We start from the raw sequence: 16,621 nt of genomic DNA on the forward strand, positions 1-16,621 counted from the left end.
GGGCTGAAGCCCTTGGGCTTCGGCTTTGTCCCCCCACCTGGGGTGGCAGGGCTCAGGCTTTGGCTTTGCCCCCACTCCCACCCAGGACAGCGGGGCTTGGGCAGGGTCATGCTTCATTACCCCTCCTGGGGTCATGTAGTAATTTTTGTTGTCAGAAGGGGATCACAGTGCAATGAAGTTTGAGAACCCCTGCACTCGATCCTATTGGATGGCACTAGCATGGGGCTCCTATAGCATTTCTGCCCATTACAGATTAATGGTGCTCTAGTCTTCTTGAGAGAGGTAGCTTTTACAGTCAGATTCCCATAGTATTCTTATTCAGAACACAGCTCATTCCATAGGTGCAGGAGCGTGTACATTATAGAAGATAGGGGTCTATTACAGGAGTGGGTGGGTGAGGTTCTGTGGACTACACAATTGTCCTTTAAAGTCTATGAGAAGCAGAGAGTGAAACATATTAACCATTTCTCCAAGGCTCTGCCTTCTCTTTGCTGCGCTCAGCAGAAATGTCCTATGCACTCAAAGTCAATACAAAGGAATGATTCCCTAATACTGTCCTGCTTATTCACACAGAACAGCACAGGCTGACTGAGGCTGTGGTCTTAAAGTAAAAGTAGTCTGAGGAACCGCAAGGTCCAGCTCTGATTCTGTGACCCCTGGCGGGGGTTGGAAAGTGAACGTCCGCAGCAACCCTACAAAGAACAGAAACAGCTCCATCTTGGCCAGACTTTCTCCAATGCAATTCCGGCGCCCTGCAGTGTCAAAAATGATTAGATTTAACTGTCAGAGAAATAGTTACAGAGGTGATGTATGTTAATATTATAGTCATCAGGTGATCTATTAGGAGCAGTAATGGGACTCCTCGTGTACCATTGTACCCAGCTGAACTGACATAGTTACAGCAAAATAATCTGTGTTGTAGCCAGATGATTATGCCAGTAGCTCATGTTGCCACGGTATGCATGTTGATTCCTTTGTCAGACACGTTCATATAGCAAGGAGGTGATAGCCACATGGTAAATTGCCAGGCTATGTAATACATGAAATTATTGTGCACCCTTTTCTGTGGCAGGCTGTGTTCTCTAGTGGATAGGACATAATTAGAGATCTGAATTCAACCACTGAATTGTTGTGTGACCCTGGGGTATGTCACTTCCCCTCTCTGTGTGTTTGTTCCCCTCCCATGCTGTGTCTGTCTTGTCTGTTTAGATTGTGAGCTCTACAGGGCAGGGACTACCTCTTGCTGTGTATTTGTACAGCACCCGGCACAGTGGGGCTCTGTATCTAGGCTGAAATCTTGAGATGCAACTGTAGTCCACAGACATCATCCACAGACTTATCCTGACACCCCAGCCCCCTGAGCACTTTCAAACAACCTCTTTCTCTTAAAAATCAGTCTTCCCGAGAAATGTTCCCTTCCCCAAAGGTGGAATGGTTTGAAGACTTGTAGGTTATCACCCAGCCAGTCACATTTTGGTGACTGTCTTTTGTTCTTGGCTCCTGTAAAACTGTTTCTTTATTAGCAGGATCCCCTGCCCCAGAATGACAGTATCTGAGAGATGACATCATGTAGAAATCAGGGAAAGTGAGAACGTGGCTTTTGACATCAAAAAATCACTGCTGATGATTTTTGCATCAAAAATGCAAATGCCTGGCTGATGCAGTGCTGTAGCAGCAAACCCCATGCTGGAGAGCGGGGTCCAGAATCACAGCTGGACTCCTGATCTGGACTCCACAGCTGACATTTAACAGAGGCAGCTGTAAAGTATCAGGTTGCAAGGCAGGATTTGAGAGATTCTGCAGGCAATCTTCCTCTACAATTGTCATAAATATAAAGGGAAGGGTAAACCCCTTTGAAATCCCTCCTGGCCAGAGTAAAACTCCTCTCACCTGTAAAGGGTTAAGAAACTAAAGGTAACCTCGCTGGCACCTGACCAAAATGACCAATGAGGAGACAAGATACTTTCAAAAGCTGGGAGGAGGGAGAGAAACAAAGGGTCTGTGTGTCTGTCTATATGCTGTCTTTGCCGGGGATAGACCAGGAATGGAGTCTTAGAACTTTTAGTAAGTAATCTAGCTAGGTATGCGTTAGATTATGATTTTTTAAATGGCTGAGAAAAGAATTGTGCTGAATAGAATAACTATTTCTGTCTGTGTATCTTTTTTGTAACTTAAGGTTTTGCCTAGAGGGGTTCTCTATGTTTTGAATCTAATTACCCTGTAAGGTATCTACTATCCTGATTTTACAGAGGTGATTTCTTTACTTCTATTTACGTCTATTTCTATTAAAAGTCATCTTGTAAGAAAACTGAATGTTTTTTTCATTGTCCTCAGATCCAAGGGTTTAGGTCTGTGGTCACCTATGCAAATTGGTGAGGCTTTTTATCCAACATTTCCCAGGAAAGGGGGCGTGCAAGTGTTGGGAGGATTGTTCATTGTTCTTAAGATCCAAGGGTCTGGGTCTGTAGTCACCTAGGCAAATTGGTGAGGCTTTTTACCAAACCTTGTCCAGGAAGTGGGGTGCAAGGTTTTGGGAAGTATTTTGGGGGGAAAGACGTTTCCAAATAGCTCTTCCCCAGTAACCAGTATTTGTTTGGTGGTGGTAGCGGCCAATCCAAGGACAAAGGGTGGAATATTTTGTACCTTGGGGAAGTTTTGACCTAAGCTGGTAAAGATAAGCTTAGGAGGTTTTTCATGCAGGTCCCCACATCTGTACCCTAGAGTTCAGAGTGGGGGAGGAACCTTGACAACAGTACTTCAGGGTTCATGCAGTGCTGGGATTTGTAAACCTCATAGTAAGGCTACTCTTTCCAGCTGTGGCCACTTGTAATGCACTCTGCTGGATGGCAGCACATGCAGGCCAGGAAACAGGCAGCTTTGGAAATTAACAGCATTTGGAAACATTTATTGCTGGGCCACAGCAGAGAGGCTGGTTAGAGGACACCTCTCCACTAAAGAGGGATTCGGATGGAATTTCACAGGACACCTGATACCTTGCAATGTTCCTTGCCTGTCGGAACTTCATCTGAATACTTGGGATGGGCTGTTTGATTTATTCCACCTTGGCTGCATGTTTGCATGTGTGTGTGTGTATACGTGTGTGCGTGCGTGCATGCATACACAAATACACATTTAGAAGGGTGGAGTAGGTCAGTATTTTACACATCTGTCTAGCACAGGGGTGGGCAAACTACAGCCCAGGGGCCGCATCCAGCCCTTCAGACGTTTGACTCTGGGCCTCGAGCTCCCGCCAGGGAGCAGGGTCTGGGGCCTGCCCCGCTCCATGCTGGGGAGCAGTGTTGAGGGCTTGCCCTGCTCCACGCGGCTCCTGGAAGCAGCAGCATATTCCCCCTCTGGCTCCTACGCGTAGGGGCAGCCAGGGGACTCCGCAGCTGTCCCTGCCCCAGGCGCCGCCCCAGCAGTTCCCATTGGCCAGGAGTGATGGCCAATGGGAGCTGCAGGGGCGGTGCCTGCGGATGGGGCAGCGCGCAGAGACGCCTGGCCGCGCTTCCATGTAGGAGCCAGAGAGGGGACATGCCGCTGCTTCTGGAAGCTGCTTGAGGTAAGCGCCACCTGGAGCCTGCACCCCTGATCCCCCCCTACACCCCAACCCCCTGCCCCAGCCCTGATCCCCCTCCCACCCTCTGAACCCCTCATCCCAGCCTGGAGCACCCTCCTGCATCCCCAACCCCTCATGCCCAGCCCCACCCCAGAGCCCGCACCCCCAGCCGGAGCCCTCACCCACTCCCGCACCTCAACCCCCAATTTTGTGAGCATTCATGGCTCGCCATACAATATACATACCCAGATGTGGCCCTCGGGCCAAAAAGTTTGCCCACCCCTGGTCTAGCATCTTTCAATTAAGCCCACCACCTCCTTGTGACCGAGTATTATTGACTGTATTTTGCAGATGAAGAAATTAAAATCCAGAAAGAATTCAGTGATGTGTCAAGGCCACACAGTAAGTCAATGGTACAGCCTCCTGTCTCTGGTTTAGGGTATCATTCAAGTCCTGTTTATTTTGGCTGGCCTCTCCTTAGCACCTTTTGGGCTCCCTTTCTTATTCTTTTGGAGCCAACACCCTTCCTTCCCTTTGTCTACCTTTGTATCAGTTGAGAACTGATCCATTTTGTTAGAGGGAAGGCTTATGCTGAGATAAGTTAGGTCTGTTGCAGATTCATTGGCTTTGCTTGGCTGGGTATTAGGTTGGTTTGATCCTTTTTGAAATACTGAAATAGATCTCTCCTGATCAATGCTCTGTTTCCTAGTACAAAGTTCCTGATCCTGCCAGAGTCTGAGAATCCTCTGCTCCTTTCAGGATAGGGCCCCTTAATTACCTGTGGAGAATGGCAGGAAAGCTTCTTTCTTTACAAACTTCCCACCAGCATCAAGAAAGTGGTTGGGATTAAACTCATGTGGTGTCTCCCACTGTGTTTTATCCAGCAGCACCGAAGTGAGGGAAGGAATCACGGTTATTCCCTGGAATACAACATGAGGCACAAACTAAAAGAGGTGTTGGGTTCTACAAACCTCTATACATCCAAAAGCAAAATGAAACCTCTGATTGAACTGACATTCCAATCCTGAGGAATTCTCTTAGAGGTACATTGCTCATTGCTCTTTGGGGCAACGAGTATCCTTTTGTTCAGTGTTTGTACAGTGCCTAACACAATGGGGTCCTGGCCCTGGCTGGGGCTCCTCAGTGCTACCCCGTAGCAATTATAAATAACAACAACAACAACATTCAGAGTAGGACATGATGCTGCTAATGCCATACTCAGATGGGCAAGGACATTGTAACTGTGTGAGTACTGGTGGCTGAGGCAAGGAAGGGCTGCAGGATTTGGTCTTCAAAGATTATTGAATTCTGCTGATCTACTCTGTCAGTCTCCACCCTGCTGTTAAAGCTTTGCTTCTTCCTGTGACCCAAACCTCGGTCTGATTGAAGTAAATGTGAATCTTGCTACTGGCTTCACTGAAACCTGGATTTTACCTGTTGGCTGTGCCAAATTCCAGCTTTAATTCTGGTTTCTACCAGGTGCACTTGCATAGATGATTTGAACCCTTTCATTCAGAGCACTGTACATAATACAGGCTGAGATTTTCAAGGCCGTGTAGGGTGTTTAGAAGATGGCTAAATCCCCAGCACTGCCTTGAAAACTACAAACATGGGGCCAGATCCTGCATGCCAGCCTTCCAGAGTACCTCACTCTGCAAATAGCCCCACTGAGTCAAACAGAGCTCCTCTTGGAGTGAGGAATTACTCACATGAGGCTGGCAGAATCTGGCCCTTAGCGTCTAAGTATCCATTCATTGCTGTTGGCAAAGGGCGGAACATACTGGTATCCATTTAAAAAATGCGATACATACCTTGGGGAGGAAGTAGCCTCTGAAATGTGTGTCAACAGATGTGCACCGTGGAACGTGTGGCAGCAGGGTGATGAATCTCTGCACTTCATGTATCACCGCGTTTGTAAATGGCATGTTTTTCCGGTCTTCATATGTGGCCTGATTTCCTGATTGGACAATGGTCCCAATCTCCTCTTGTACCTTTTCTAAAAGTAGAAGCAAACACAAATGTGTCCCATCGGAAGGCCTCTCTCCCCACTTTTGAATTTGCTTTGGCAAAAACAAATCACATTTTTCAAACCTAAACCTGGCTTCCTCAGGCACCCCAAGTCTCTCTGGATTTCAGGCATGTGTGTTTTGTTTTGTTTTGTTTTTGTTTTATATGATTCCACCTATACAACTCTTCTCTACATGCTCCCGCTAGGAAATAGAAAAATCCAGTTTTGGAAGACAGAAACCAGCCTTAATCAGCTTAGACTGCCAACTCTTTGGGACAAGGACAATCTTTTTGTTTGGTGTTCATACAGTGCCTAGCACATCGGCGTCCTGACCCGTGATTGGGGCTCCCCCATGCTGCTGCAGTACAAATAATAACTAATAATAAAGAGAGGGGATGCAGCTTTTGGGGCAGAAAGCAGCATTGGCATCTACACATCGGACACTTAACCTGACCTTCTTATTAAAACAAGGCACGGACAAAGAGTGAAACCAGAGAGCGGCTCACTTTGGATCGCTGGATATTTCATCATCAGTAGGATGGCCCATTGCAATGTTGTGGCAGTTGTCTCAGTTCCAGCCATGACCAGGTCGAGTGCAGAGGCGATTATGTTTTCATCATGAAACAGGCTGTCTTTCTTGTTTGTCTCCTTTAAACACACAAGTTTCAGTTAGTGTTGAAAGTGCTCTTGTTCACTCTGACTGAGGCAAAATTACCATTGAGTAAGCTTTGGGAAGCCCCACCTTGTCCATCGCATTTTCTGGCATTCTCCTTGGTTTGTGAGCCAAGGGGAAGCCAGCAAAGGATTTCAGAACCAAGGGCAGAGTTTGGTCTGAGCCACACAGTGCAGATTTGCATGGAGAGCTGAACTTCCCCAGAAATTAGAGGTGTTTTGATGCAAGCGATTGGTTCAGGGTTCATCTCTAATCTGAAGCAGGGCTGAGCTCTGCTTAGGATGGTATTCACAAACTCACCACTGCAGTTCATTTTGGAGGGGTTGGAAATACCTATTCCCTTCTGTGTGCAGCTGGAGATTCGAGTTCAATCATTTCAAACCTCCAAGAGACACCTCCCACTCTACCTGCCCGGCTGGAATGTGTGCAAAGATTTTTTGTGAACATTCTCCCCTGCCAGACTGTTGGGGCATAGTGATCCTTGAACCCAGCTCAGTATGAGTGGCTAGGAGGTGCAGTGTGCATATCTGGCCCAGCTCTGTTTTAAAGAAGAAAAGCTTAGAGTCTCAATGTTTTTTGTTTTAATATTACACTGAGATCAATCTGTCTTAGAAATCATAGTGGCCGGATGCAAGAAATAAATTCAGGGCCAGGACATGTAGCTGTGATATAACAACTAACTTTCTTTGAGTGTATTATTCCTTTTAGAACAATTAGATTAATGATTGGTTTCTTTATTAACACAAGGGTCAGATTCATCCTTCATGAAACCCTATTGATTTTCCTGTAGGAACAAACAGTTGATCATAGATTATAAAGTGGGGTGGTGTTTTCACATCCGATTTTGGTGAAACATTCACTAGATAAATTATGGCAAAAGTAAGGGAACAGAGTTTGATTTCAGTTACATCTGGATAACGGCATTGACCTCAGGAAGGTTAAGTTGATGTGGCTGAGATTAGGATCTAGTTAAGTGTTTTTGTTGAAAACAGAGTAAATTGTAAATGGAGCATCTCAGTCACATACCTCATGTTGCTTGAACACTAATGCATCAATGTAGCTCAATGAGTTCTCGTTGACATTTTGTCTGCTGATCTGGATGTAATTCCTTAAAATGATGCGCACATCTTCTATTTTTTTAAGTAAAATCTTGTGGGTTTTGAGAAATAATCCAAGGAATGGGTAGAAATTAAAAAACTAGTAAGGAAAAAAAATAGACGCATTAAACTCAAAGTGCCAAGATACAGAAAGAGCCAAGCAAAAGGGTTCTGGACGGCCTGTCATTAGAGGTCCATAACATTGCCCAAAAGAGGTTTGTAATGATAACCAGCAATGCTGATATCACTGGGACTCTACCTGGGTGAAGCTAGCACATTTGAATGTAGGGCTGGGCCTTACACTTTCAGGCCCTGATTCAGCAAGGTTCTTAAGGACAGGCCTAACTATGTGGTCCCATTGGAGCAGATTTTCTACTGCATCTGGGCTCTGCTAAAATGCAGCGTTGAGGCCACAAGGGAGCCAGTTATGTCTCCCTGATTCTGAGGTGCCAGGTCTCAGCACAAGGGCAAAGCTAAAAGGAAGCAGCTCTAACTTACATCACAGGTGCAGGGTCCCTTGGGAACCTTATTCTAGATACAAATTGAGTGCACTACTCCACCAAGCCCCTCCTGCCAAAATGTCCCTGACATGCTGACCCTGTAACCCCTATGTTTGGCTGGAGCAGGAGTTGGCTATGCCAGCTGAGAGTTCCCTTGCACAAAGGAAATTCTCCTCTGGTCACATTAAGTCCACTTTGTGCAACAAAATCTAGTCCTTTGATTTCAGTGCGGCTAGGTACATGATTAAGTAGTTTGCTGACTCCTATGAAGCATGGTTAACACAGACATAGCCTCTGAACACGAACTATGATTAGAAAATACAAAGGAGGCAGGCAAAGGCTGCACTGTCATGCACAGTAAAATGACATATAAGAACAAATAGAATAAATTAAAAAGATAAAGTCTATGACAAAGTTCTTCTTCTGCCTTGGTGGGTTCTGCACTTTCTGATGGATTTGCTCACCTCAGAGGTTTACAGCAGTCCTCAGTTTGGCTTCTTTTGTTAGTGGCACAAACCTGCCGTTTACTCGGCTAACCTCATCACTGGCCAGCATGGGGAAAAGGAGGAGAACAATCCCCACAGTCTCTGCTGGCCCACCTAATGAGTCGGGGGACAGGCCAGGGACCTTCCCCTCTGGTGGGACGCACAGTCCAGATCGACTCCTCTTATATCAAATAGGGAGTTGGGGGAATGGGAGGAACCCGGGCCCGCCCTCTACTCCAGGTTCCAGCCCAGGGCCCTGTGGATTGCAGCTGTCTATAGTGTCTCCTGTAACAGCTGCGTGACAGCTACAACTCCCTGGGCTACTTCCCCATGGCCTCCTCCCAACACCTTCTTTGTCCTCACCACCAGACCTTCCTCCTGATGTCTGATGACGCTTGTACTCCTCAGTCCTCCAGCAGTATGCCTTCTCACTGTCAGCTTCTTGCGTGCCTCTTGCTCCTAGCTCCTCGCATGCACCTTGCTAACTGAAGTGAGGTCCTTTTTAAAACCAGGTGCCTTGATTAGCCTGCCTGTCCTAATTGATTCTGGTAGCTTCTTAATTGGCTCCAGGTGTCCTAATTAGCCTGCCTTAATTGGTTCCAGCAACTTCCTGATTGTTCTGGAACAGCCTATTATCTTACTCAGGGAAAAGGGATCTGCTTAATCTGGGGCTAATATATCTACCTCCTATCCCATGGCAATGAGTTCCACAGTTGAACTTGCCATTGTGTGGAAAAAGGACTTCCCCTTGTTTGTATTAAACCTGATGCTTATAAAAACAAAAACAAAACACTCTACTGTAGCAATCTGGCCTGACACTGTCACAAGTCTCAAATCTTGGGGGCAGAAACCAACACTCAGTACAGGGCTAAAATTCTTATAGCATAATTCTCATCTCAAATCCACACCAGACAGCAATTCTCAGTGGGACTACTTTATGTATCATAGAGGCTATCAGCAGCCTGGCCACAAAGATGTTGCTCTTGTCTGTGCTGAAGAGAATAAAAACAAGAACTAGTAGGTTGTAACTCCAGGCACCAGTTATTCATATTTCACTACCTGAAACTAGCACGTTAGTAAACTGTTTCATGAGCACGATATCTTCCATTCGGCACTATTACCTATCACATTAGTATCAAATAGATACTGTGATACCAGTTCATACTAAAACACAACTGTTACCTTAGTTTCCTAGTGTGATACATGCAATGAACTGGCTGGAATAAACCCTGCATGTGACCATCCTCACATGAACAATAGAGGGAACTGGCTGGTGAAATGTGATTTTTTTCCCTGCAGTTGAATTAACGATCCAAATGCAAATTACAACACTCGGGAACACTGTGGATTTGTGACACTGTCTAGGGACCTATAGACCAACCAGTGGATTTCATCCACCCAGACAAGTTTTTCTTGTTACAGATGCAATGTAGATAACCTTCGTTTAGTAAGTATAATTCAGTACAGGTCACTAATAGATGTGGAAAATAGTCACGACACAAAATGTTCTTGGAGTTTCAATCTTATGGGCATGTTACAAAATCCATGAATACAGCTGACACTATATCTCATACTCACTGGTAATCTCAGCCTTGAGGCCAAGAGGGTGCAGAGCCTGAATTCCATTTTTGGGGGCTAGAAGGGTTTCCTCCCATGTCATGGTTGAAGCACATTGGCTGGAGAGTTGGGGAAGCTTGCAGTGCTGCTTCTTGTCCTTTCTCAGAGTGAATCTAACCCTGCATAACAGGGTTATTCCTAACTCACAGTCCCTTTGTTCAGTCTGTTAGACCAATGATTTGTAAATGGTGGTAGGCGGATTGCAATTACATAGTATACAGCTTGGTTTCAAATATGGTCTGAGGATCAGACTCCATTTTAATGACACTGATTATAATTATGAAGGCAGCACCCCGAATAGTATTGAGTTTTAGATGGGATGTGCTAGTTCTTACAGCCTGAGATCTTCTGCACTGGATCATGGAGCCTGTATGACTCAAAATACACGGAAAGAGTTACTTACATGCAAGAATGGAGATCCAAGAAGAACCATAACTTCATCTATGAGTCTTAACAGAGTGACAAAGGTTGAGTCTTTGTAGTCAAACCGGTCCCCAAACAGCATAAGAAAGGTGATGTTGGTTGGAGCAGCATTAAATGACTTGAGGCTAAATGGTTCACCTATAATAAGAACAAACAAAAGCATAAACATAACTCTCATGCCGCAGCCTCACCGCTGACTTGTGTTTACAATGGTGTTTGAAAAGTCTGCGCAATGCGATATTTAACCTAAATCTTCCCCAGCTCACCTCGGAAAGATTTGATCATCTCAATAAGCAAATGAAGCTCTTCAAGAATTCTTTCCTCTATCAGTTTTTTCCCCATTCCAAGGTTGCGCATGCTTGACACAGTGAATCTTCGTGTCGTTCTCCACAGTTCTCCATTAGAAAAGAACACACCTGAGGTATATGTGAGGTATATGTGATTGCTGAGAACGTAGAATTCAAGGGGATCCTACTCTACTTAAAAGAATATGAGAATATCTCCACCGTTTCTCTCCCTCCATTTCTCCTTGCTGTCCCATTATCCCATTTAACATTCATTTCTATGTCCTCCTCCTAGCTCCATCCACCAATCCTAGCCATCTTTTACTTCATGGAAATAGTTTTCCTCCTGGTTCAGTCTTTGCCATCACACTCATGTGGGAGGCAACCAGGCATTTAGAGCACTCTGTTTTTTAATACATTTTCTGTGTGACTTTAATGCTGATGTAATGGGCCAGATTAACAGCCCTGAAGACCTAAATCCTCTGTTGGTCCATTCAACAAGTGCTGCAAGGGTAGCAGAGGCAAAAGCTTCCGGCTGTGCCCCAGATCTGACATGACCTCTAGTGGTCAAGGGATAACAGAGTCTCCAAGCCCTTAGTCAATCCTTGGCATCTCTGCTGAAGCTACCAATAAGACTGTTATTTACTACTGGTATTAGTGTTTGCTTATGTGACGTGGACGGTATCCTACCAAACTCATTTCACCCAGATCACTAAAAGTCAGCCGCTTGTAATAGCTGCTGATCTACATTAGAATTGACCTAGGAGCTAAATGTGAAAGCTTTTCTACTGCCCCCCATTATATCAGTGTTACAGATATACTGACTCTGACCAATTCTTTTCCTCCTTCCATTGATTTGTCAGTTTGTAGCACTGAGATCAGTTCTCAGAGTGTGACTGGGGGGGCTCTATCACACATTGTACTCAAGGAGCACTGTGTGATAGTTGATGCTGGAGCTCCTAGTTAAACTTTGAGCTAGAGAGTGGAAGAAATAAGAGGAGGATCCAGGTAAAATGTTTTCTAAGCCATTCATGGATATGGGAATGGAGGAACTGCCTTGGGGAAATGATGGAGCTGTTTGAGGGAAGGGATCACAGATTTGGCCCATAACCCTTATCTGAACCTGTGATATATTGTTCTACAACGGGTGATTTTTGAAGGCAGGACTTTCTGGAATGAATACATCCCAAATGGCAGCACTGACTGGCAAGAGATACCTGAGTGCCAAATCCAGTATGGTTCATCTCTCATGAACTGATACCTCAGGTAAAATGCATTCATGGCAGTGAGGCACCTAACTCACATTGGCTGCCTATGGGAATTAGTCACTTACTTGCCATTGTGCCTTTAAAATTCTGCCCTCATTTTTTAAAATTCAGGATGTTAACTGGTTACAAAGTTGTTTGCCAAAGTAATTGCCACTAATGACAACAGCTGCAAACCATTCTAAATAAACTGGAAAAGCAGAATTTTGGGGTCAGTTTGGCTAAAATACAGACTTGGGGCAGGACTTCCAAAAGTGCTCAGGCCATGGTGGCAGTAGGAGAAGAGTTAGGCCAAGGCTGAGCCCTTTTGAAGCTCTCACATCTCCAATGGCTAGTACCATTTCCATGCTGGATTTGTTCAAATATTGGGATGGGTGGTCGGTCTACAAATTCATCCGTGAAGTTCACGAGCGCCTCCTTCACGGCTTCATATCCGGTCAGTACCACAGCTTTCTGGGACCCAAAGTGGAGGGTGAACACTGGCCCATATTTTTCTGCTAGCTGAAAAAGAGGAAGAGGATTTTAGTGTCATCAGTGGAGACAGCGCATTCAGAAATCCCTCATTTCCTCTTAATACCCAAGGCGTACGCTGGTGTATTTGTTTATAGCACTAATCTGACTAGCATATGCATGAGACCCGTTGGTCTAGTAGGAGCTCAGTCCTGTTCTGTGTGGGGAAAACCACACACACTCCAATCTCTAACTCTGTGGCATTCAGACCAGGAAATCTGGCCCCATGTATTTTAAACAAACTCATACTTTTACATATACTTGAATGCTAAAAATGAGATATTCATAAATCCCCAGTGTTTACGCACTTTGTTTACTCTTTGCATTTCTCTTAATTTAGTCAGTGAAAATCTAGGAAGTCATTGAAGTCTGTTCTTGATTCAGAATCAGTGTTGGGTAGTTAGAAAGGGGAAAAAGGTTCCATGACAGGTAGCTGAAGTATAGTCATTAAAAGGATAGTATGGTATAGACTGGTATAATCTATAGACTATAGACTGGTATAGACTATTAGTGGGGTGTTTGAGCTCAGTGCCACAAGAGAATATTCTTAGGTCTACAGGAAGCTAATAGTCTGGTTTTGTTCTGAAGAAGAAGGAGAATAAAGAACAAACAGACCCCTATAGAATGGGAATCAGTTAATAAACAAAATGGCGGAATAGGAGAAAGACAGATACAAACAGACCTGTTGTTACAAAGAACAGAAAAAGAACAGAAATTCCATTTCATGCAGGATTTCAAGTTTTTTTAATTTCTTTTTGTTCTGATTTGGAATGAAAACTGAAAATTGCAAAATTCTCCATGAAAGAAAATATTTAAAAAAAAATGTTTTGGCTCCATCAAAATGTTTCGTTTTGATTTTTTGACTTTATATTCTACTATATTGTATTCTATTGTATTGTACGTTATAAAATTCATACTGAAAGTTGTTTTGAAAGGAAACATCTAAATGTTTTGTTCCAAAAATGTCGACATTTTGACACGTCTGAACTTTTTTTTTTTTTTTGCTAACTACTCTAAACTATCTGTTCAATCTTGTTTTTAGCTGTGACACTCTTGCTACGTTTCCCGGACCTGAAGAAGAGCACTTGTAGCTCCAAAGCTTGTGTCTGTCACCACGATAAGGTGGTTCAACAAAAGATACTACCTCACCTCCACCATGTCTAATTTCATAAGTATGTCTGCAGAGCTGGCTGTGCTGGGGGGCAGATTCCTGTTCATGTTTGGTAAAGAATCCTGTTTGCTAATGACTCCCATAGGCATTCTGCATGTAGCATAACACCCTGGGGAGAGAATCCTAGTTTCATGGGGGTGGCATGTGTGTACATGCTGCTAGCCGCTACGTATCTTGCATTTTTAGGGGAGCAGAATGGGATCCCTACAAAGAAACTTCATTTTTCAAGCATTGCAAAGTTTCATGCCCTTCCATATGGTAAGGGATAAAGTAGGGTCTAAGCACATGGGGTGAATTCTGACTCCCACCCCCAATGATACAATGGTGGAAGGCTTTTAACACACCACAATTTGCACACAAAGTCACTGTGCCAGTGCTTCAAGCCAGCATAGAGAGGGGTTGGAGACACAGAGATGTGTGGCCACTACACAAATTCAATGCCTTGTAACCTAAACATAGATGGCAGAGGGCAGCCTCATCCACAGCCCGTTCATTGCATTTGGGCCCTGGGAAGAGATCTTCTGACCCTGCAAATCCCCCTGCGTGAGGTCAATGCGCTAAGGATATAGCCCATGTTAGTAACCAATAGGTACTATGCACTGGATGGAACCCTGCAATGATAGCTGTTTTACTATTTGTATCACCCTAGTGTCGAAGAGTCCTAGTCATGCACCAGGACCCCAAATATTTGTTGCACTGTTTATTAAACCCTGGCAGAAACAGATCCAAGGCAGAGCTGGATGGGCAGGAAGGAAACATGCTCAGACAGCCAGGGAGAAGTTTTGCAAAACCTTTCTCTTGGGGTAAGGAAAAGCAAAGCTCCTGGATTGACCCTAGCCTGACAGGCTCCTTTTCAGCATCCTCTTACAGATAAGAACTCATTATCTGCTTAGACAACGATAAGTGGTTTTAATTACAAGTTAACAGAAGAATTCACAGGATATTTATTCCAGCTACTTGACAAAATTAATCCATCCTGTTGTTCTGCCACTCCCTCGATTTCAATGGGAATTTGCCTTCTTAGGAATGGAGTAACAACTGCATAAGAATATCTGGATTTGACCCTTCCTTATGTGGCTATTGGACTCTTTATAGTGAAATCCTCTTACTTCTTCCTGGGGATTTTCTTTTTCATGTTAGTTATTTGCTAATAGTCTAAAAGCCCTTTGGGTATGAGAGTTGTCAAGTTCATATTTAAAGTCCCACATGCACTGTATACTTTATGTACCTTATCAAGTTTACATGAAAAAATCCACACTACCCCCAGGGGCCCTTTTTTAGTGGTTGATCAGAAATGAGATTGCCACCACATAGACAGGAGCTAGAAGAAGCTTGAGACAACATTACCGTGCAATTTTTACAGCTCTGAAATTTAATTCAGATTAATAAACAACAACAAAGTCTTCTCACTGGTTTAGCTGAGGCAGACTTAAAATGCATGAGGCGTTTTTTTTTCCCCCCTACCTTCAATAGTGATTTATCTTGTCTTCTAATATCCAGCAAATGCAGGTTGCCAATGATCGGAAGAGGAGGTGGACCAGGAGGCAGTTTAAAAGGTGAGTTTTTAGAGCCAGTTGAAAAATAAAATGCACCTAATAAAAGCAGTGCACCTAGCAGACAGATTAATGCAGGATCAGAAATAAATGGCATTAAAAAAGCCATTGTTTTCTCGCTGTAATCTGGTTTTTGGGCTAGAAGCAATAACAAAGAAATGCGGTGGCGCTGTTCAGAGTGTAGCCGCAGGTTTTATGTTTGTTCTTTGCGATTGCCACACGTTTTCTGCTCTTATTAGGGTTTGCAAAACACCTAAATACATACTGTAAACTCCACCCTCCTTAAACACCTTGGAGAATGTGGTCTAAGCAGTTTGCAATGTCTGTCCAGCAATAAACAGGGTTTCGGGTTACAAGCCTGTGCATATTTGTGCAGGAGTATGTGTGTCTGATGCGAGCTTTGCGATTCCTGTCGCGCCTTCACCTGAGGATCTCAAAGCACTTTATGAGCAGTGACATGAGTACCATTATGCCTGTTGTGCAGATGGAGAAATAGAAGCACGGGACAGTGAAGTAACTTGCCCAAGATCACACAGTAAGTCAATTGCAGAGATAAGAATAGAACCCCGGGGGTCTGTCTACCCTAGGGCAATGGCCTGTTGAATTGTCAGCAGTGGGTCGTCCTCCTCTGGCTTCAGAATGGTGTAGCTTCTAGTGAAGGTGGGATCAAAAGGCCCTAGTGTAGACAGACCATTTTCGATGCCTGTTGAAAGGGGGAAACATAAGGATTTGTCATTGACAAGTACTGTAAGCAACAGCCTGTTTTCCTCATGTGGAGTCGAACCCTATCACTTCTGATGCCCAGATCTGTGCCATAACCACGAGACTCTTCAAGAAGTAGTCATGGGAGCTGAGAGTCACTGTGGTTGATTATGGCCTTTGGAATAGACAGTGGCTGGCACTTGGCTATAAGGCTTCAGGCCCAATGTGTGCAAACGGTTACCATGCCCACCTCAGTAAAGGTGTGTAGTGGTGGGTGCATCTCCTCCTGTTTGTTCTATCTTAGGTAGAAACTGTGGGCCAAATTCTGCTCTGTCTTGCACATTCTACAGTCATTTTAGCCTGTACAAAGTGAGCGTAAAACATTACAAGGCCTGAACATCTGGACCAGGGAAATATGCTAAAATCTGGAATCTTACCAATACTTATTCTGCTGATTTTAATGAAATATGGAGAACTATGATATTATTGGTCAAATTTTCTAATGGACCTTCATCAGTGTTGCACTTGAACCTGACTGAGCCTGCAAAACTCATCTTTGTGCATGTAGATGAGAATTTTCAGGAATAATTGTGCAACTGTGTGGACAAAGCAGGTAGTTGTGCACCCAACTTCCGGCTTTGCATGCACAAATACTTGTTTGCACACACAAATTCACAAGTTTGAGTACAAATGGATGTACCAGCACATTTTGCAAGTGTATTAGTGCATGGTAGTTGAAAATTTGGTTGTAAATCAATAGCCTTAATTGCAATG

The 16,621-nt window shown here is 44.3% G+C and overlaps 1 protein-coding gene across 1 annotated transcript; it reads right to left on the reverse strand.

Annotated features, from left to right (window-relative positions):
• Positions 1 to 561: 561 nt before the first annotated feature.
• Positions 562 to 15,254, reverse strand: CYP2W1 (cytochrome P450 family 2 subfamily W member 1). Its single transcript, XM_077828743.1, has 9 exons — positions 15,057 to 15,254; positions 12,250 to 12,412; positions 10,629 to 10,778; positions 10,343 to 10,500; positions 7,267 to 7,437; positions 6,074 to 6,215; positions 5,371 to 5,555; positions 4,338 to 4,479; positions 562 to 752 (listed from the first exon to the last, which is right to left on the reverse strand). The coding sequence occupies exons 1-9, from the start codon at positions 15,252 to 15,254 to the stop codon at positions 562 to 564; spliced, it is 1,500 nt and encodes a 499-aa protein (XP_077684869.1).
• Positions 15,255 to 16,621: the final 1,367 nt, after the last annotated feature.

Source organism: Eretmochelys imbricata, chromosome 10, assembly GCF_965152235.1.
Source record: "Eretmochelys imbricata isolate rEreImb1 chromosome 10, rEreImb1.hap1, whole genome shotgun sequence".
Lineage (NCBI taxonomy): Eukaryota > Metazoa > Chordata > Testudines > Cheloniidae > Eretmochelys > Eretmochelys imbricata.

What these genes read in the sequence shown, in the direction of transcription:
- CYP2W1 (XM_077828743.1), bottom strand. Translation starts at nt 15,254, where the DNA reads ATGGCTTTTTTAATGCCATTTATTTCTGATCCTGCATTAATCTGTCTG. An exon ending in ACAAATCCAGCATGGAAATG is followed by an intron (nt 10,779 to 12,249) that starts GTACTAGCCATT and finishes CATATACCTCAG; the next exon opens with GTGTGTTCTTTTCTAATGGA. An exon ending in TTGGATCTCCATTCTTGCAT is followed by an intron (nt 7,438 to 10,342) that starts GTAAGTAACTCT and finishes TTTCCTTACTAG; the next exon opens with TTTTTTAATTTCTACCCATT.